A 21627-nucleotide genomic window follows, 5' to 3' on the forward strand; every position below is an offset into this window, starting at 1 on the left:
CCGGCCCAAACTGTAACCTGCAGTTGAATGTACATTCATAAAATACTACAGTATAGACTACTTTGCTAAACAAACTTCTTTCTGCACACTGGTAAACGAAGAGGATCATCACGTGGATCAGGTAGAGTTTGCATGCTTTTGGGCCAGGTTTGGTTTCATACGGTATTAAAACATTTAAAAAAAACAAATGCCTGTGAAAAGGGAGAGGCGACTCCTTGTTATGCAACACTATCGGGCTGCACGCCAATGTGCTGTGGTTTAATTAGCAGAGGAAACAACTTTCCTGGACTGTTTTGATTAATTATTAAGAGGAGTTGGATGAGGGTCTGGTCAGGTGTATGAATCAGCCCATAACATTTACACGTGGCATTTCAATGCCAATTCAGCTATTCTGCTTCACACTGCGTGTGAGTAAATAAATAAACGAAATAGCAAGATTACTTATGTTTTGATGCAATGGGTGTGGCCAAACCTATAGCCACTGGAAATAAATTAAGAAATACAGATAAAACCTTTATGAAACATTAAATGTAAAAAAATATACCAATTTAAATACATTTAATATTGATACAGTGGCCAGATAATAAAACTGTTTCGTCAGCTTCTTGATGCCAAAGACGAGCACGTAACTTTAGATAACAGCATATGATTTTTTTTCAATGAAAATCTTTATTTCACAACTGAAAAGTACAGATGATCAGAGTGATTAAAAACACTCAGAATGTTCATAGAAACAGACACCGACAGATAAAGGGACGACATCAAGGAATTAAAAATTAAAAAAATTAAAATTAAAAAAATATATAAATAAAATAAAGTAAATAGATAAGGCACTTCTTCTTCTGGGGTAAGTGAAAATGAGTCTAAGTATAATAGTGTGCGTTCCCTTTTCTTGTTTAGCATCAGTGACAAGGTTTTTATATAAACATTAAACTCTTCTGTGAAGACATTAAACTTAGGAAGGGAAATTTCTTCTTGTGGATGTGGAATTTTCCTATTAGAATCATGAGCTTTATTATTAAGCAAACTGATTTGTTATCATGTTAAAAATTTGAAATACTATCTTTGGGTCTAATTGTTTTAGTTGTTGTTAGTTTTGGTGTAGACCAAGTTTTCCATGTCCCTCGAAAAAACTGATGACAATTGGCGAATACAAAATAATTGTAGAATTGTTTCTGGCTCATTTCCACAAAAAGTGCACATTTCATCCACATCAGCAAACCTAGAAATTAATTTGTTACAAGGGTAAATACAATGCAAAATTTTAAAGTGAATTTTGTTTGAGATACAGAATTGAAAGGGGCATAACCAGGCTTTGCCCCAATTTATACCAGCGAATTAAAAACATTTTTTTTTTTTTTTTTTTGCATATTATCACAAATATATAGACATAGATCAATCATACTTGACAAGGAAGATAATGTATATGAGAGCAGTCAATTCCCCTTTCAATAAACAGTGCAATTTTAAGTTATAATGACGAAGTATAAGTAAGATATAAAATACACAATGACATGAAAAGGCATATAAGAAAAAAGAATAATAATACATACGGCAAAAATAAGTACATCCAAATAAATGTAATTAAAAAGTGGGCTATATTGTTACATTCCTTTTTTTTTTTTTAAATCATGTAACTTATCAGTGGTATAAGTATATTTCTTATTTTTAATAATTTGGATAGACTCAAAATAATTACGAAAAATTCAATCTGGCCGAGATTTGGATAATTTAGTTTTATGGATATGAAACTTCCCCTGAAGAATAAGTAAGTTGACAATCCACTGTATTGTTTTGTTTTTGTTTTCATAGGAGGTAATGACATCTTTTGCTTCCAACTTTAATAAGGTGTTTGCACTGAATGTTAAAAAGCTCTCAACTCTTTTCCAGAACTCCAAAGTACAGTACACTGACACTCCCAGTATAAATGCATAATAGTTTCCTCTTCAATCTTACAAAATTCACAATTGTTGTCCGAATCTGCAAACCTTGAAACAAATGTATTAGTGGGGTAAATATTGTGCAATATTTTATAATGTAATTCGTTCAATTTATTTTGGCGAATTCCAAATCAGAACAGCAACAGGTGTATGATATCTATGTCACTTCCGGCGTGCATCTTCATTGGCCGAGCAAAACAGTCGCAAGTATTGGGATTTTATACTTCTTAATTGTGCAGAGAGGGAGAATCTCACCTGTTTGACCGGGACAGAACTGAAGATTGAATAATCAAAACGTTGTCCAATAGCGGTAAGTGTTGTTTTTATTTTTGAGAAAAACAGAGGCCAAAAGTTAGCTAAGAGCTAGCTCTGTGACTCAAACGTAAACAACCGTTTTAACGGTTAGCGTTAACGCTAGCTGTGACGTAAAAACGACGTTGAGCTCATGGTTGAGCTAACGTCAACTGGAACTTTACACGTCCAAACAGGTGCTATATAGTGCCTAAATTAAGTTAGTTTGAATGAAATAATGGTGTATCATTTTACCACATTAAATGTCACCTGATGTACAATGGTTTCATTGTTTTTTAACATTAATTAAGTTAAAATCTTGCCAGCTACCATTACAAATAACGCTCATCAGTTGCAGGAAACTGATACGATTCCGCACCAGGTCCAGATAAAGGTACCAACAAAAAGTGGAAAACTAACTAACTAACTTTTAAAAAAAAAAAGTAGTAACATAATGTTAGTGTGGCTGCAAGAGTAGCTAGATAAGGAATGAGGGTGTTTTTTTACTTTTATTCTAAGACTTGTAGCACGTAATTAGCCTAACACAAAACACTGTGTGAGTCAGAAGTGAGAATTGACAAGAGAAACATGTAATGGGTTAGCTATTGCTAAAATTAAAACCCTTTGTGGGAATGACCTGCTTTAATAATTTGAGCACATCTGAAGTCCAGTCCTTTGTGTTAAATTATATTATAGTTAGACAATAATGTTAGTAAATGAAAGAGCTTACAGTAAATGATATACTCTGTATTATACACAGAGCTGACCTGATATGCCAAATGTTCCTTTAACCATGAACCCTGTGCAGTACAGCTTACATCCTAGAAATAAACAGGAAACTGCCATTTCTTCACTAACTGGGATCTCTACCTTTCTTATCTGAGTAATGGAATTGGGTGGGTGAGAAGGTAGTAAACCGCACATATGTGCCGCACATATGTGCTTCAAACTCGAGTAAGAGCTATTTTGCCCTTGCCTGGTGGTTTACTACTTTTCAGGAAATGCAAAACTAGGACGACCAGAAATGAGTTTGGCAGAAAATGTTGCTGTGGGTTGTTTGACAATCTATACATTCAGAGTACATACAGTCACATGTGGCTGAGGTTTGTGCTTGCAGTGTGAACTCAAGTTACAGGTTATTATTTAAAATCTTCTTACCAATAATAGATTCGGTATGTACAGTAATAGTTTCTGATCAGTCTTCAGGGCTTTTATGCAAGTTAAGCAAGTGCTTTTGAGGATTAAAGCAACTGTAGGCTTAACGCAGTCAGCTCCTTACAGTCCCCTTTGGCTTTGAAATCATGGTACCCCTGACAATGTTAAAAACACAATGTGGCAGCTAGTTAAAGTATAGTACAGAATGCAATGTTGCAATCCAGCACGTGAAAGTAAAGAAAGGAGAAGGGTACACAAGATCAGTTTTTGTCATCTGAAACAGCTGAGTAATTATGTTTTGGCCTAAGCGTACGCTAGTCGATTCATTCGGGTCGATTGTCCCTCACAAGGTTTTGTACAACAGAAAAAATGATTATCATTCGTCTGGGAAATTAATAATCAGTTTGATTAATTACTACTTCTACTACTTGATGCCTGCAGGAGGGTTGAATCAAAATACCAGAAGCCAGACTGTGCATCACCAGCATGTGATGATGTTTGGGTCCAATCAAAAGAGTTTTGCTTGGTTCTTGTTGATTTTGTAACTTGGATCAAACAGGTGTTTTTCCATGTGATGATTCACATGGAGCGACACCTGAATAGTGAGTCTGGCTTCATTCCCAACACTTCCATCCTGTATCAGGGGTGGTACTGGCATGGACCGGCCACCGTCTCATTACTGAAGTCTGAGTTACGTTCACTTTTTAATAGCACACTGTAGTTTGCTTAAAAATGTGTGTAGATGGCAATTATTAGGTCAGATTATCTTGTATAAAACAGGACAGTGTTATATTTATTCAAACTCATTTAATTAGAAATGGAAAGGATAGGTTCATAAACAATAATTTCTTGAAACAGTACTCAGGTGCCCATATAAATAAGTTTTCATGCTGTAATCTCTTCTCCTGTTCATACTGGACAGGAAGAGATGTTTTCCTAGGCTTCAGCAGTCTGAGGTAGACATATCAGGAGAATATATTCCAAAGTTACAGTACAAGTACAAAGATAACCATTTTAAAATCTCCGTGAATTGAGAAATACTCTCTCAAGATTTTGATCCTGTGTCCCTGTTTTCATTTTTTATTTAGCTCTTTATACAGTATACGCTGATACGTTACTGTCAGTGTTTCTGACAGAATGCAGCAGACGTCGTGGTTTAACCTAGGTTAATAAAATTGACAACAATACGCACCGTGCAGTTTAGCAGCATATTGAAATAAAATAAGTACAAACTAAATAAGTGATAAGGAGTGATACGAGATGAGAGAGAATATCAGTGGGCAACAGCACCTGCATTCATATAATCTGCGGTTCAGAGTATGTGACCAATAATTTTCATTTCCAAAACAATTTGGCTGAGGTCTATTTTAGGTAGGCTTTCGGCTGACTCTGTGTCGCCGCAATTGGGCAATACATGTTGACTTTTCTGGTGGGTGAGCAGTGAGTTCTGAAGCTGCTGGCACCGTTCATCTGCGTGACCGGCCTACACTGAGCTGGTTGAAAGTTTCTCTTTCATCTCTCCCTCGTTCTCTTCAGTGTGTGTAGAGTGTGAACAGTCCACTGCTCTGTAGCTCTGTATTGTGATAAACTCAAATCCCACCCACTTTGTAGTGGGTGGGATTTGAGTTTCATTTCAAATATGAAGTGTTGGGAATGAAGCCAGACTCACAATTCAGGTGTCGCTCCATGTGAATCATCACATGGAAAAACACCTGTTTGATCCAAGTTACAAATCCTTCTTTTAACTATAGACCACTCAAATATGCAGTTTCAGTGGGAAATACACCATAGTACAGACACTGAACACAGAATTTCCATTTCATAAGGACTTTAAGACAAATTTGTGAAATTGTGAATCTATCCTTTTAAGACATCAGGCAAAGCCATTTAACAGTGTTCTTTAAATAAAGCTTAGTGCAGTTATTAGACATAGCTCTGGACTTGTGGGTATGGTGCTGGGACAGCTACAATATCCCAGAGGCGCACTGCACGTGTGAGGGATCAAGTATAGTGAGTTCAAGTAGAGGTTTGCGATATGTGGGAAAAGCTGTGGGGGAGAGAAGGGATTGCCAAGCTTGGGAGTGAAGAGTGAGGGATGAGACTTCAGTTTTAGGTGGACTTTGCCTGGGAATCTGGCCTGGGAACATTTCTCATCTCTGTTTCCTGTGTTGAGCTGTGAAAAACCTCAAATACTCAGGCAGTAGTTTCTGGGCCCATGCAGACAGTACTGTGTTCCTATACTGTTTCACACTGCACCACAGTGGACACTTTGGGCAAATTCTATTGAAAATTGTTTCAAATAAAGTATTTGCCCAAGTTTGGTGGGATTCTCTCTCCCATCTGGGACATACCTGTTCAGGCCTGTTGAAGTTTTCTGGTCAGACAACAGAATATGAGCTGTTGGCTCTTGTTTGGCACACTCCTTCCAACAAAAATAATTTGAAGTGGAAAATTAAAATAATTTGTTTAAAAGTTAAACAATTGAATATCTTGCCAAGGTAAATCTTAATTTCATTTAGAAGTTTACAAATGAATTGGAAATATCACCAGAAAAAGAGGTGTGCAGCTACACTCTCATAAACAAATTCAACTTTTGTCGGTGACTTTTAGCAAAGCGTTGAGTGGGAATTCATCACTGTTTGAGCAAATATAGATATATGGAAATAAGAATATATTCTCAGCCCACTTACAATTGTTAAATACACAACGTGTTATTACTGCTGTTGGAGACAGGGTGAGTCATTCATGCTTTTGCCATGTATTGTTGATGAGGGGAAGCCTCACAGTATATGCTAGTGTGGAGGAGCTAAGTATCAGTCATACGGGCTTGCCTGCATGCTTTGGAAAACACCAGCCATTTGGCCTGCCAACCCATCAGTTGTTATAATGATCTTTATATTTCTGCTATAAGAAAATATAAGACATAAGTCTATATATGAATAGTTTGAATAAGTCACCTTTCTCAAGTATTGAGTTTGCCAGGTATCTGGTCAGTCAGTCAATGTCAAGGTGTACTTTTAAAACAATTTCTAGGACCTATATTGCTACAAGTCAGAAGAGAACAACAGGAGATGCTTACAAGTTGACTATAGGTAAAAAAAATAGTAGTAGTTTACAGGGGTGGAACGGTTTATTAAAAAAATCCGTCCCGTTCGGTATGCTTGTCACGGTTCGTTACACTTGTTAACCGTTTATGAGGTGCAACGTAGCGTAAGTCTTCATGACCGCTGTCCTTTCTAGTATCCATCTCAGCGCTACGTCTCAACGCGTCAAATGCTAGCATGTATGGCAGGCCTAATGTGCCACAGTTTGCGCGGGACTTTGCGCGTACCGCAAACACGGCCACACCGCTACGCACGTTCCCACTACGCACGTTCCCGCTACGCACGTTCATGCATGAAGTAGCATGTAAATAAAATACTCAAGTAAAAGTAAAATAGCCTCAAACTTTACTTAAGTCCAATAATTGAGTAAAAACCTCTGGTTAACAGGTTTGTTCATTTAATAAGGATCGATTTTTGACAAGGCTGTTGCACTTTGAGGCCTATGACTAATATTTACATTGATAAAATAAAGACAATATACTGTATGTACTCCTATGTCGCTGCATTGTTTTACAATCTCCATTAATGTGATGCTCATTTTTTTCCGGCCCCTCATTTTAGATCATTTTCATCAACCTTTTTTTTTATTTTTTATAAAGATTTTATAATGTAAAAGTGTTTATATTCTTACCTAGAAGGCAAACAATTGTTTACATTATTGCCAAATAAATATATGAATGCGTAAATGCAGCAATGTCTCTCCTACTGTTTCAAAATCTCACTTCACTTTCATTTAAGATTGTTACAGTAATCCCTAAGCAAGCTGCCTTAAGAATATCTGATTAAAATGTTTTAGGCTACCAATCTGATACATGGTATTTTTAGAATCTAAAAGAAATAGAAAAAACAACCGAAAACCATGACCCCAAAACCGTGATATGAACCGAACAGTGGATTTTGTGAACCGTTCCACCCCTAGTAGTTTATATATTTTATATATATATACACATATATATATATATATATATATATACACACATATATATATATATATATATATATATATATATATATATATATATATATATATATATATAGTAAGAGTAATGGTAAGAAATCTCCTTAATAAGATAAATAGGAAGAGTAAAAAGTGGGAACATGTAATCCAGACTGCCTCTTGCATCAGAGGGCAAAAATTCCGTAGTGTGTCTCTATTTTGCAACACTTCCTGGAAGTAACCTTTAAATAACCAAAATAAGAAGAACAGGTACATACGATAAAACATGACTGACATGATACCGAATCTTATAGTGTTATCGTTATTTAAAGGGAAAAAAAAAAAAAAAAGTCTGAGGTAGGTATTGGACTTTTTTTTATTTATTTTTTATTAGACCAATACATACCCTATTTGGTGTATTCTGTAGTGGGGTATGAATAAAATAGCCCCTCTACCTGATCCTCTATACACCTGAGGAAGTTTGGATGGTCCTAGTTGAGTTAACTGCCTACATTTACTTAAATGGCCTGCAAAGAGAGGGAGAACAGGAACCATGGACCCACCACAGGAACTGCTGAACCATGATCATCAGTCATTTTTTGAACTTTACTATGACAACATACTACATCATGACTTGAATCTGCCTTAGACCTACTATAGTATGTCATAGGCAGGTAAAAAAGACACTCCTATTTTAAGATACCTCATGAATTATGGGTTCAGTTTTAAATGTGTCATTGGGAGGCCTAACAGGCCTCCTACTGGCATGCCATGTCACACACACGCACGCACATGCACACGCACACGCACACACACACACAACCTATAAAAGCACAATTTTCGTCAGTGTTTGGCCAACCCAGTGTGAGCCAGTAAGCAAGCTTAGGCAAGTTTTTCTCTTTTTTTGTCCAAAACGTATTCAACTATGGGGTTTTCTGTTCCCACCTTAGCTTTAGGCCGAGGAGTCATATACAGTGGGTACGGAAAGTATTCAGACCCCCTTAAATTTTTTACTCTTTGTTAAATTGCAGCCATGTGCTAAAATCATTTAAGTTCATTTTTTTTCCTTTTAATGTACACACAGCACCCCATATTGACAGAAAAACACAGAATTGTAGACATTTTTACAGATTTATTAAAAAAGAAAAACTGAAATATCACATGGACATAAGTATTCAGACCCTTTGCTGTGACACTTGTATATTTACCTCAGGTACTGTCCATTTCTTCTGATCATCCATGAGATGGTTCTACACCTTCATTGGAGTCCAGTTGTGTTTAATTCTAATGATTGGACTTGATTAAGGAAGCCACACACCTGTCTATATAAGACCTTACAGCTCACAGTGCATGTCAGAGCAGATGAGAATCATGAGGTCGAAGGAACTGCCTGAAGAGCTCAGAGACAGAATTGTGGCAAGGCACAGATCTGGCCATGGATACAAAAAAATTTCTGCTGCACTTAAAGTTCCCAAGAGCACAGTGGCCTCCATAATCCTTAAATGGAAGACATATGGGATGACAAGAACTCTTCCAAGAGCTGGCCGTCCAACCAAACTGAGCAATCGGGGGAGAAGAGCCTTGGTGAGAGAGGTAAAGAAGAACCCAAAGATCACAGTGGCTGAACTCCAGAGATGCAGTGAGGAGATGGGAGAAAGTTCAAGAAAGTCAACCATCACTGCAGCCCTCCACCAGTCAGGGCTTTATGGCAGAGTGTCCCGACGGAAGCCTCTCCTCAGAGTAAGACACATGAAAGCCCGCATAGAATTTGCCAAAAAACACATGAAGGACTCCCAGACTATGATAAATAAGATTCTCTGGTCTGATGAGACAAAGATAGAACTTTTTGGCCTTAATTCTAAGCGGTATGTGTGGAGAAAACCAGGCACCGCTCATCACCTGCCCAACACCATCCCTACAGTCAAGTGTGGTGGTGGGAGCATCATGCTGTGGGGGTGTTTTGCAGCTGCAGGGACAGGACGACTGGTTGCAATTGAAGGAAAGATGAATGCGGCCAAGTACAGAGATATCCTGGACGAAAACCTTTTCCAGAGTGCTATGGACCTCAGACTGGGCCGACGGTTCACCTTCCAACAAGACAATGACCCTAAGCACACATCTAAAATGACGAAGGAGTGGCTTCGGAACAACTCTGTGACTGTTCTTGAATGGCCCAGCCAGAGCCCTGACTTGAACCCAATTGAGCATCTCTGGAGAGACCTCAAAATGGCTGTCCACCAACGTTCACCATCCAACCTGACAGAACTGGAGAGGATCTGCAAGGAGGAATGGCAGAGGATCCCCAAATCCAGGTGTGAAAAACTAGTTGCATCATTCCCAAGAAGACTCACGGCTGTATTAGCTCAAAAGGGTGCTTCCACTCAATACTGAGCAAAGGGTCTGAATACTTATGTCCATGTGATATTTCAGTTTTTCTTTTTTAATAAATCTGTAAAAATGTCTACAATTCTGTGTTTTTCTGTCAATATGGGGTGCTGTGTGTACATTAATGAGGAAAAAAATGAACTTAAATGATTTTAGCACATGGCTGCAATTTAACAAAGAGTAAAAAATTTAAGGGGGTCTGAATACTTTCTGTACCCACTGTAGCTCAATGTCTTCTTCATATTGTAGGGGGCATTTACCAATTAAAGAGAGCTAAACCTTCCAAATCAAATAAATATCAAGTTAACTTGATATTAAAATTTTGTGTTTGAACCATCAAAAAAAACTCATGCCTGTGCTTTTTGTATTGTCTACTAAATACTCCTTTGTAATTCTCTGCAGTGAGGTCATCTGGCTCCATTCTGTCATCTCAGCCATGCTGTCCAAGCAAAGGCTGGTACTCTTGGGAGTGGCCTAATTTAAACTTCTCCACTGTTTATAGATATAAGCTGATTGTATAGCAAGTTTGGGCTTTGTTTATTTAGGCTTGGGCCCTGTGTGGAAATGGTAATTGGTGTCTGTGAGAGGGACTTATTGGACCGGTGTTGACATCCTGGAGACGTTTAGGGAGGCCACAGACCAGACCAGCCCAGTATCAGAGGGATGAGCTCATCTTTTCCATCCCCTGTTCTGAGGCTGGAGGGGAGGACTTGGTTTTCAGAGGGGGCCTTTAACAGGGGGTTGACTGTGGATGGGGTTTTGTCAGATAATAGTCCAGTGTTTTTTTTTAAACTGCTGCTGCTGCAGGGCAGGGAGGCAGTGGTGATTTTCATTTTGTACTGAACTGACTATGTTTTACTAGGGTTTTGGGTGGCTGGTAAAAAGTGTGACTGAATATCATCCAGTGTGACCCAACTATGCTACTTACAACACTTGCTAAATAGCTCATTAACTGACTACTGACCGATAACCTAACCAGGCCCCTAAAATATAGTGGCAGTACAGTGTTCGTTCCAACTCCCGTCTCTCGTTATAAGAATATCAAGCTATAAATATAAATGATACCCCCAGTGATATCAGTCTAAACTATCCAAATCCCCAGAGTGGGCACCCAGCCTCCCCAGCATCATGAAGTAATTAGGAAGTGGGTGCTAATTATACAGAAAACCTTGCTGCTTGATGTTGTCTTTTGTGTGTGTGTGTGTGTGCGTGTGTGTGTCTGGCCCCATAGGCAGAGACAGAGAATACCATGAGTGGCTGGATGGCACGTAGGCACTCGACATGGCCCCCTGCCACCGCCACGCCTTATCGCCCTGCATGCCTTCCCCGGCTGCTGAGTGGAGAGTGAGTTTGTTTTGGTTTGGCTGTACTCACTGCTACCTAAACTGTGGGTAGCTGTTTGTCTGTGTACATTTAATGACTGCTGCTTAATCATCATCCCTCATCAGGGCACTTTGGGGGTGGGGAGGGTTGGAGCATGGTGGAGGTTTGAAGGGATGTTGCTTCAGCAGTGTGCAGGAAATGGCACGAGGCCTTGGGACCAGACGTGACAGTTGCAACATGAGCCCAGGGAAGTCCTAGTATAGAGATGACGTTTACTGATATCCGTAAGCCTGATATGAGATTTCAGAGACAAATACCAATTTTAGAGGGAAAAAATTTGCACATTACTGATATGGTGGTCTATGTGAATTGTGGGTGCTCAGAAGGCCGCTTTTCTAAACAAATAACTTTATTAAATAATATTTAACATTATTATAAAATATATAACATTCAGGGGTTAAATGATTTGTGAGTAGAAAATGTATACCAAGTATTGAATTACTATCGTAAGTATTATATAAATTCCAAGCTGCTCTATTACTGAAATCAGAACTTTAAGACCTGTACATTTTCAACCAATTCTAGAGATAAACACAGATGGAAAAAATGATAAAGAAATGGCTTAATAAATAACTTGAAAAAAAGAATTGAATAACTAAATTGTACTATGTGTTCAGTATCAGTCAATTGCTGACCAGTTACCATTCACCATGATTTGAAATAGAGAATAGAGCAAATATTTTTTCCCTGGGAAAGCTTTGGTATTTTCATTTCATCATTAATTAATCTTGTATTACAAGTGGCCTTGATTTATTCTTTTTTTGATTTTTTTCTTTTCAGTAGAATGGTTCTGCACCAGCTGTTTCCAGTACAAAGGCTCGAAGACATTTTGTTATTTTTATTTTATTCGGAAATTGAGGATTTCAATTGCCATATTTTTGCTAGTTTGCTACTTAATGCAGCTTTCCCTCTGCATTCATACTGTAACAGAGTGATAGCTAATTTGAATTTTTCCTACGGTTTTCTGGTGTTGAAAACAGTTCTGGACTGGCAAACAGATGCAGAGAGACGTCACTGAAAAATAGCCGGACTAGAGCAACACTGCACCCCACAGGTGAAAGACATGAGCAAAGGTGGAGAGAAATTAGGTCAGGTGGAGGGTGTATGTTGGTGGGTGGAGGATAAATAAGGACAGATGCAAGGTAGAGGATGGGAGAGATGGAACAAGAGTGGGGTAGGGAATAGAGAAGAAGATTTGCCCTCTCCTTTGCATCGGCTGGTTTTGAAGTAAACAAGTTCAAATTTCACAAGTTTCGGCCATCTGGAGGGCTATGAAATGTGCAAGAAATGAAAGCATCCTTGCCCAATGTCTATTTCTGAATAGTAAGTGTCTGTCTAAATGTCAGTGAAGCAGCTTTGCTCCTAGAAGAGAGTGTTTTACTGAGATTAGGACAAGAGAATGTGTAGCAATGTGCTTGAATGTGACAATGAAGTGTAATGTCATTGGTGTCACTGCAAGTATCAAGGATTATTGCTATTTGCTAAATTATTGTAGTTGACCTGTACCACCAGAGACGTTCAGAGCTTACACTGGGATTAGTATTGTAGTGAACAAGTCTAAATTTGATGGTACAGATGGTGTATCTGGAAACTAGGAAGTCAAAAATAGATCATGGTTTTTATTGTGATTAATTAACATGTGTCTATGTCTTTGTGATAGTGACAAACTGCATGTTTTACTGTCACTGTACTTTTTGTTGAAAATGGTAACTTAGAACAGCTGTAGAAGGGGATCAGAGATGGGGGGGTTTAGGTATAGTACAGCAGGGGTAAGTGCAATGTGTTAAAGTGAACAGCAGATGGGGCCAACAGCATGTCAATTTTGGGTTCTTGTCGGGAAGTAAATCCACTAATGTTCAACTGCAATTGCCAGCACCAAATGTCATGTTTGGCTATCTTATCACTAGCTTGCTATCGTGGTCCCCCCCCCCCCCCGGAATATACTAATACAGAGAATCATTCAGGATAGCAAATGTCAGAGGTGATAAATAAACTGTTGTTCACTCATTAATATTATAATATATATATAATATAATATGTATAATATATAATATTCACCCCAGGGTTGGGTCATAATCATAACTCTAAAACTCATACATTTAGTAGGCCAGCTAGAATAGTGTTGATCTCTGTTAAAGTTTCCAATTTTCCAATTCCTATGGAGTACCTAAAGTGAGTCCATAAAATATCAGCAGTAATATAATGCACATGTATACAGTATAGCCTATTTACCCAGATCTGTCAATTAGAGATACTTTAAGACTGTTGAAAAGTGCAGGATTTCTGACATACCATGACAAAAGTTTGGAAATACAGAGTAACAACATTTAAAATCTGTAACATGCATGAGTCTGACATATTTGTCTTCTGTCTGTTCTGCCGCATTTGTGCATGATTAGGGAAAACCATTCACAGTGTGTGTGTGAATGTAAGTGCATGTGTCCACCTTTACTGCAGTAAAGGACATATTGACCTTCGATGCCTGACTTGTCCAGCCTATGGTGCCACATTACTATTCTCCTCAGGTTGTGTACCTGTGTAGTAGCATCAGCATGTCTTGTGAGCAGCTCAGTCTGTCATAGTCCATAGTTACTCCTCATTTTTGTCTCCCTTTTATCTTTTCCAGCGAATCTTCTTTGTTTGTCTTCTCCCTTCTCATCCCTCTGTCTGGCTGGGGTGAGAACAAGGCACTCCATGGAGAGGGCTTTAAATGGCTGAGGAATTGTGCACTGGCTGGTTTCGCATCATTGCAGGTACGTAAAAACCCTTTCTTGACCTGTCAGTACAGTACAGCAACTTCATAGCAGTGAGATTGTAGATCACCGTCACCGTACATGACCATAAGGGATATAGGTCACTTTTCTTTCTCGGTTTTTGCATTTTTTATATTCTCAGCAGGTTTACTCTAGATTATCTGATCCCTGAGGTGAAAACTAGCTATGTGTGTCTTGTTGTCAGTGTATGTACTTTTACTGTAGTAGTATGTAAGTATATTTTTCTGTAACTTTCTATGAAAAATGTTTTTTTTTATATTTGCTGAAACTGTAATTATATCATGACATGCCTCTTGCACAATGAGACAGATGATCTGTGAAAAAATAATTTATCTTTACATCCATCTGCTGTTCCTGTCTGCTCCCAGAGCCCTCTCTGTTCGCCCCTAATGGCATCTGCTACTTTATCAGCTAGCTCCCACCAGGCACAAAGAAAGAGCCGAGCTAGTCTCTGACGCAGTGTCAATGACTGCTCTCTATTTAAATCAAACTGTGAAACTAGACAGCGCTGATATGACGTCAAATATGACTTGATAATCCGTTACTGTATTGCCTACTAGTGTTTTCAGAAACATGTTTTAGTGTACCGTTTAGCTTTAAAATGAGAAAAATCTTGTTGTGTTTGCATGTTCACTGTGCAATGTGTCCTCTCAGAAAGTGCTTCAGGTAACACTCTGGTACTGTCATGTAGTTAAGAGAGAAAGGCAGAAGGGAGGAAGGTCTAGATACAGAAAAGTAGATGGATTTATTCCCATGCCGTTCAAACACACTATTAATATCCCTGAAGCTGCATGCTCTACTATATACCCTTTCTTGTGTTCAAAACAACATGCACATGCCATTTAGATTACATGTCAAATCCACTGGCCTGCAATGTAGTGTAGTTATTTATATGTTTGCCGGGGTCACCTTGTAGATTTATCTGTTACAGTAACTTTTTAATGTTACTGGAATATTAGTGCCAACTGTCAGGTAACCTACTAGTGTTCAAAAAGTGGCTTTTTGTTTGGGGCTTGGAGCAAGTGATTTTAGTGGTTTTTTAACTGGGCGCTTTTGTTGTACTTGCATGACTAAAATGTGGATGAGTTGAACCCAAAATGAGCAGTTTCAGAAATGTCGGTAGGTGCAGGAAGTCAGGCACTGGTGAATATTTGGGTTTAGTCAGGTTTAAGCCGTCCCTCACAACAACAGTTACTACTAAACAAAGCACGCTTCAGCTAAACAACCAATCCAGGACAGTCGCTAACAGCTGGACATGGCTAACACTGATTTTCCAAACCTTTTACATCTATTATTAACTTATATATTTCACCAAACTGCCACAAACGAACAAACAAACAAAGTTTACATGTTTTGCTGGAATAAATCATCAATCGGCTCTTTCCTTTTGGATTGCACTTAGTAACCAACTTGAATGGACTTTACTATGAGAGGAGCTGGTACCTGGGCCAGTAGGTACGTCAAAACACGCTTTTAATAAACTCTAACTAGTTTTTTAACTACATTGTTGGTGCTCTGTTTCATGTGTAGGGACTCTTATCATGCCACTACAGAGGTTTGGTGTTATTTGGAAAAAAGCCGTTTTAATGCCTTCACCGTACTGCCCCCAGCTTATCAGTGTTAGTCACTTCCGGCTGTTAGCGACTGTCCCGGATTTCTCAGTTAATAGTTTATACATGAAAAAACTGTCTCAATGGGTTATTTGATGTACTGTACAGTATGTAATTGCCGAAAGAGACCATGGGATGATTTTACGTCAGAAGTGCACTTTAAATAATTTCAGAGACTTCACTACATATGTTACCATCCCCTTCATGATGCCATATTTCCTCAAACGTGAATGTTGCATTTGTTAAGGTATCACATTAGGGTATGCGGCACCACAATTGTGTCAATGGAGGTATTTTGCAGTATTAGTTAAAAATATGATTGGGTTTTTGCTATTTGGATAATATCTGCATACATATGAGTGGGACATATACGTACATTTATCTATTCATTTAAGAGTGTTGATAAAACTGCTCATCAAGGTGGTCATAAATGGCACCTCCCAAATTATGCAGAAAATACTCACTTACCTACAGTAACATGGATATGATTGTCTTATCTTCTCCATGGTAAATTCCATAAGTGTGTAACTTCATTCAGGCTGCTCAAACTCCTTCAGCTCCAAAACAGAGCTTATAGGGCATTAGGCTTTATTTAGCAAATCCCCCTCCATTCCTCCTCCCTCATTCTACACTCATCCAGTGTCAGGCAAGGCAGCATTTATCAGCTGCAAAAACACTTTACTTATCTCTTTATTTGTATGTCTTAATATGGCCCTAGTGCCCACACATGCCAGACACAGAATGTTGATACACAATATACAATTTTTTTTACCTCAGCAGTAAGGCCTTAACACCAGCGCAATGGTAAATATCTCTTATGATTCTGAATGAACACTAGATGGCAGCGCAGGAGAAGAAGCTTGTTGTCTCGCAGCTAAGGGAGTGAGCAAGGGTGAGACAAGAGGTCGCAAATAGAGATGTGGAGAGAACAGAACGATGAGGTTGATAAGAAGACAAAAGAGCGAGAGGCTTTGGAGAGAGGGGGGGAGAAGGAAGGACGAGGGAGAAGGGAGTTAAAATTCGGGGCAGGGTGGGGGGCCTCTCTTTGGGGAGCATCTGCTGGGTGTTAAGACAGAGGAGCTTGACAAGAAAGACAGAGGGATGAAAGGAGGGAGGAGGCAAGTGACAGAATGAGCCACATAGAGGCAGATTGACAAAAATAAAAGAGTAACAACCAGGGAAAGGGGAGAAATCAGTAAATGAAAAGGGAAGAAGTGATGAATGAGAGAAAGAGATCTAGAGGGAGGGAGTCACCATCACATGGGCTCAAGCATGACTAGGGAGAGTTCATTGGGAGTGGAGAGGCACTCGGCTGGCTCTTGTTAAAGAATGACTGAACACAGATAGCTAGATAGAGGAGGAAAACAGGTATTTGTCCCTCTAAGGAAATGAGTATCAACAGACTACAGGATCCCCCATACACAAAGTGTACAATACCCATTCATAAATGTATATGTTTGTATACAAATCTATCTATGTGAACACCATAACACCAGATACTCTGCCTTGCTCAGTAGATTTATGAGGTTAAGCACATTTTATTGTGTTTTGATAACAGTCACAGCTATAAATTATGATCTCCTAGTGAAGCAGCCACAATATCACTCTTCACAGGAAACACAGATCGGCCTCTTTAAAAAGACCTTAATGGACCAGTGGTAGAGTTTAGTTCTCTCGATATGTTTGCCTCCAGGCTTTTTCCATTTTTATTAAACTTATTTAGTAATATTAGGAAAACTTTTTTCATTTTCATTTTGTCTGACCTTACAAAACAGACTGAATACGTTTTTTTTTAAAAGATATATATATAAATGTATATTGATGAATTATACAGAAATGGGATATTTAGTTTCACATAAATATAAATAATGTTTACTTCATGGATTACTCTATGAGCTACATACTTAATATACAAAATACTGATAATACATACACTATATGGAGTACTACTGTAATTACGATGACTACTTCTACTACAGTACTAATGCTACAACTAATAATGCAGATAATTATCTTAGAAACAATATGAAAAAATAAGAATAGACTCATAGAATAGACTTTTTGGTAAAGTATCACTTCAGTGTATTTGTTGTTGTTTTGTAGCTTTTGCCTAATTGTCAGTCTCCTCTGCTCTTTGGTTTGTCCACATAAACATTCACCCCTCCCTCCCTCTGTTTCTCTTTCTTACCCTCTCATAGAAAATTAATCAACACACACACACACACACACACACACTCACACACTCACACACTCACACACTCTCTCACACACACACACACACACACACACTCACTCTCTCCCCCCTCCGGGGGCGGTTCTGTAATCGGCCCTTACTGCTCGTTGATTCGCAGCTGTAGCCTGCGTTGCCATGATGTCACACTGATCAACCTGGTCCCAGTGCAGTGAGAAAGGACGGAGACAGAAAAAGGCAGCAGAGTGAAACAGACTGGCAGAGAGAGAGGGGAAGGTGGGAGGGAACGGGGAGAGGAGGAGAGAAAGAGAGGGCAGAGTATAACCACACCTTATTCCAAGGAGGGCGGGACACAGGCAGCCACACACAAGCAACTACTACAGGAATAGTCACTGTGCAGGAGGGTGCAGGGCAAATATTTTGTACAGTGGTGTGGTGCTATAGAGTCCGTGTATGCGTGTGTCCTCGACATGGGTTGTCACTTGGCTCACACCTTTACGTTACTCTCTCCGTGAGCAAATAATTCATGTCATTCACCGCTGGGCAGGCTGGACACACTGCACTGACATAAGGTAGGGTGTAGGGGAGGGGTGCATGTGTGTGTTTAGCGTATTTGTGTATCCTAAGTATTTACTCTGTACATGTCTGGTGGCTTTTTCTTTGCCTCTATTTGGATGTGTAAACATGTGTGTTTAGTCAGTGTATGTGCACAAGTATTTGTCAAGCAAGAGCGGTTACTAATGTAGAGTTCTCTTGGGCCATGGTGTCAGGAGATTCAAGCTGTAAGCCATGTGACTCAACAAAGAGCCGCAGGGATTGGCTGAGTCCATCTCTGACCTCAGCAAACTGCCTCCGCCCCTCCTCAACACTACCACCCTCCTGCCAAACACACATACACACACATAACCCTCCCTCCCTCCCAGTCTCTCTGCCTCACTCCCTCTCTCTACCCTGCCTCTTTTTATTTATTATTTTCCTCCAGTTAGCTTTCCCCCCCACCTCTCAGCATCCTCAACTGAGTGTGTAGGTTAGAGCCACCGCACTAGCAGGAGCAGTAGCAGCATCCATGGCTTAAGCCTCAGATCTGATCGGCAGCTAGCCCGGCCAGGCCAGGCCCCTACCCCTCCTCTCTCCTCTCTATATCTCTCTCTCTGTATCTCTCTCCCTCCTGGGCTATTTGACAGGCGACGTCTGGGGGTGTTGGAGGCTCACAGTTAGCCAGGGCGTTAGCCACATGCACACGGCTGCTCTGCTGCCCATCAATTCTACTGTATCTCTCTGGTAACCAGGGGCTTCTTCTCTTCTCCCCCTCCCAACGACTCCTGCTTTCATTTCAGGCTCCTTGGAGATAGAGGAATGCAAATCTGCAACCATGATGGAAGGTAGGATGATTTTTATTATGCTGACCCCTTTTCTGTTGTTATTCAGGGTAATCCTCCTTTATGTCCTTGTCCTACAGCACTTCATCTTCTGGCAAGTGTGTGTGTGTGTGTGTGTGTGTGTTTGAGAGGTTCAAATGTCATAAGCTGCCCTGCTATTTTGAGTACATACATTGTGGTGACTTTCATGTTATTCTTAGTAAAAGGGCACAGCCACTGCATGTCTACCACAGAGGCGCACAATGGTGAGGCTAATTGAACCGTGTGTACCTTTTGTGTGTGTGTGTCTCTGTCTGTGTGCGTGTGTGTGTTCATATATCTGAGTAACCCCCCCCCCCCCCCCCCCCCACACACACACACACCCCCCTTTTCCCGCTTCCCACCGTAAAGGATTATTTGGATTTATTGTGCAGGAGGGCTTATGTGCCCAGCTGGCTCACTTGTATAAATTCTCTTTGTATGGTGTTCTCTAAAACACATGCACTGTTATGCGCATACACACTCACAGTACCGTATGACTCTGCTGTCTATCTGCTCACACTCCATTGCCATTTTTACCCAGCACTCGCATGTGAATTGCATATCAGTATGGGTGGGTGCATGCGTACATCTGTACCCACCCATGGTTGAATTGATCCATCTCTGTTGGCTTCAGCGCAGTGAGGATAATGAAAACTGATGCTTGTTTTAGTTTCATGTCCCTTTAATTGATGACATCATCAGGGGGAAGGCCAGTGATGGAGGGATGCATCCCTACAGCTCTGCAGCTGGCACACGAAAGCCTCCATCCATTCATGTGTTTCATATGATATCTCTTATTTCTTGTCCTTCATGTTGTTTAGGAATCCTATAACAACTGGCCATTTGTTTGAGCAGAACAACCTAAATATGTTGAGTCTTACTGACTCAACCTTGGATTACGTAAGCTTCCGTAGTCCACGATACATAGGCAGCATTTTCAGGCAGTGGACATGGGGGAATATGTGGCTGCCACTACAATATTTTCTCCCTTCAGCTACATACATTTCCTCAAACTGGTTATATTTTGTCCATGCTCCAAAAAAGCTAGCCATAGATGTTGTCACTTGAGCCTTTTTATCACGATGCATTTAAATGAATTCAATGCCAGTGTGTCTGCTGCTAAGGAAGAGTCTCATTAACTTGCTTTCTGGTTGTGTTTGCGTATGTGTGTGTCTGTCTATCAGGGTTTCAAAAGGATTGATGTGATTGCTGCTCAGTCATGTGTTATTGGCTGTTCCGTTCTCACACCAGACAATAAGAATATTTTGTTTCATAATTAACATAGCAGCCAGGTCATTTAAGTTAGGAGTTGATATGAAGGGCAATAACCTACATATAGATTTTGAATGGACATCTCTCAGATAGTTAGTTTCTAGTAGTTTGGACATGTTGATTTTCACGAGTAATTCACAGTTATATATAATTTGCCTTTCCCCATATTTCCATATTTCAAATGCTGAGACATTTTACAGAATTGGCAGTAACAACAACAGAACCACCATGCCAGCTAGTGAAGGACTGTAAAGCAAGCAAACAATCAAAGGCTCATTCAGTTATTCAAATTGTATTGCACTATAAGAGGAATTTTACATGCTTGCATAGTAAAAATCGGTGACTTATACCTACCCTTTTCCAGTAGTTTAAGCATTACCTGGCAATGCTGATAGAAGTGAGTTTGTCACAGGTTACCACGGTTATGGGTCTCCAACCAACAAGGAGACCTTCAGGAAGTGACGTGGTCATTATTGCTTAGTGCATCTGAAACGATACATATGGTGTACATACTGTATTGAGTAAGTAGTGCATAGTATGCAATCTTGGATGCAACAAGTGAAAACTGCTTTAAAAGTTGCCATATAACCAATTAATAAATGAAAATGGTTATCTGACCAAATGTGTCTGTAGATGTGTTGAGCTTAAAATCTTTTCAAAAGTCTTAGATTAGTTTCTTATTTGTAGGAAACCATTATTGAACCCTTTTTCATGTCCCTTCCCATTGTTAACTGCCCATGCAGGATAAATAAAGGTCTGTGATTATTGGCCTGCTGTGTGAAGTCAGAGTAGTTCTAGATTTAAATTTACATTTTAATCAGTTGAAGCGGCAGATACAAAAGTAACAGCTTTTACTGAATGTTTGATAACAGTGTATTAAATCTGCCATGCTATTGTATCATGAAAAAGGTAACTACCGGCCTGACAGTGTGGACCAGGTTGTAATGACAGCAACCATAACACCATCACTGTTTGTCACATATCTGTCATTATATGAACAGCAAACCGCTCAGAAGGTTATAATTTAGATGATTAACGTCACCATAATACATGAGGCTACACTCTTTTTGCCCTTGTCAGAGTTTGGACAGACCTGTGGTTGTAGCACACGGCCACCTTGTGCACAATAATGTCAGATAAGCTCATGATGACTGCAGCGGTGTCTGCTCAGTAGATAATTATAAA

General features: G+C 39.5%; 1 protein-coding gene across 1 annotated transcript in view; it reads left to right on the plus strand.

The window, feature by feature from the left end:
* The window catches only part of sgip1a (SH3GL interacting endocytic adaptor 1a), a 77174-nt gene continuing 55547 nt past the window's right edge, over positions 1-21627 (plus strand). Inside the window, exons 1-3 of the mRNA XM_083911460.1 lie at positions 1-121; positions 13822-13948; positions 19108-19152. Of these exons, the coding sequence (XP_083767586.1) occupies positions 13906-13948; positions 19108-19152 (88 nt within the window). The 5' untranslated portion in view covers positions 1-121; positions 13822-13905. The remainder of the gene's footprint in view (positions 122-13821; positions 13949-19107; positions 19153-21627) is intronic.

The sequence above is a fragment of the Echiichthys vipera genome, assembly GCF_963691815.1.
Source record: "Echiichthys vipera genome assembly, chromosome: 3".
Lineage (NCBI taxonomy): Eukaryota > Metazoa > Chordata > Actinopteri > Perciformes > Trachinidae > Echiichthys > Echiichthys vipera.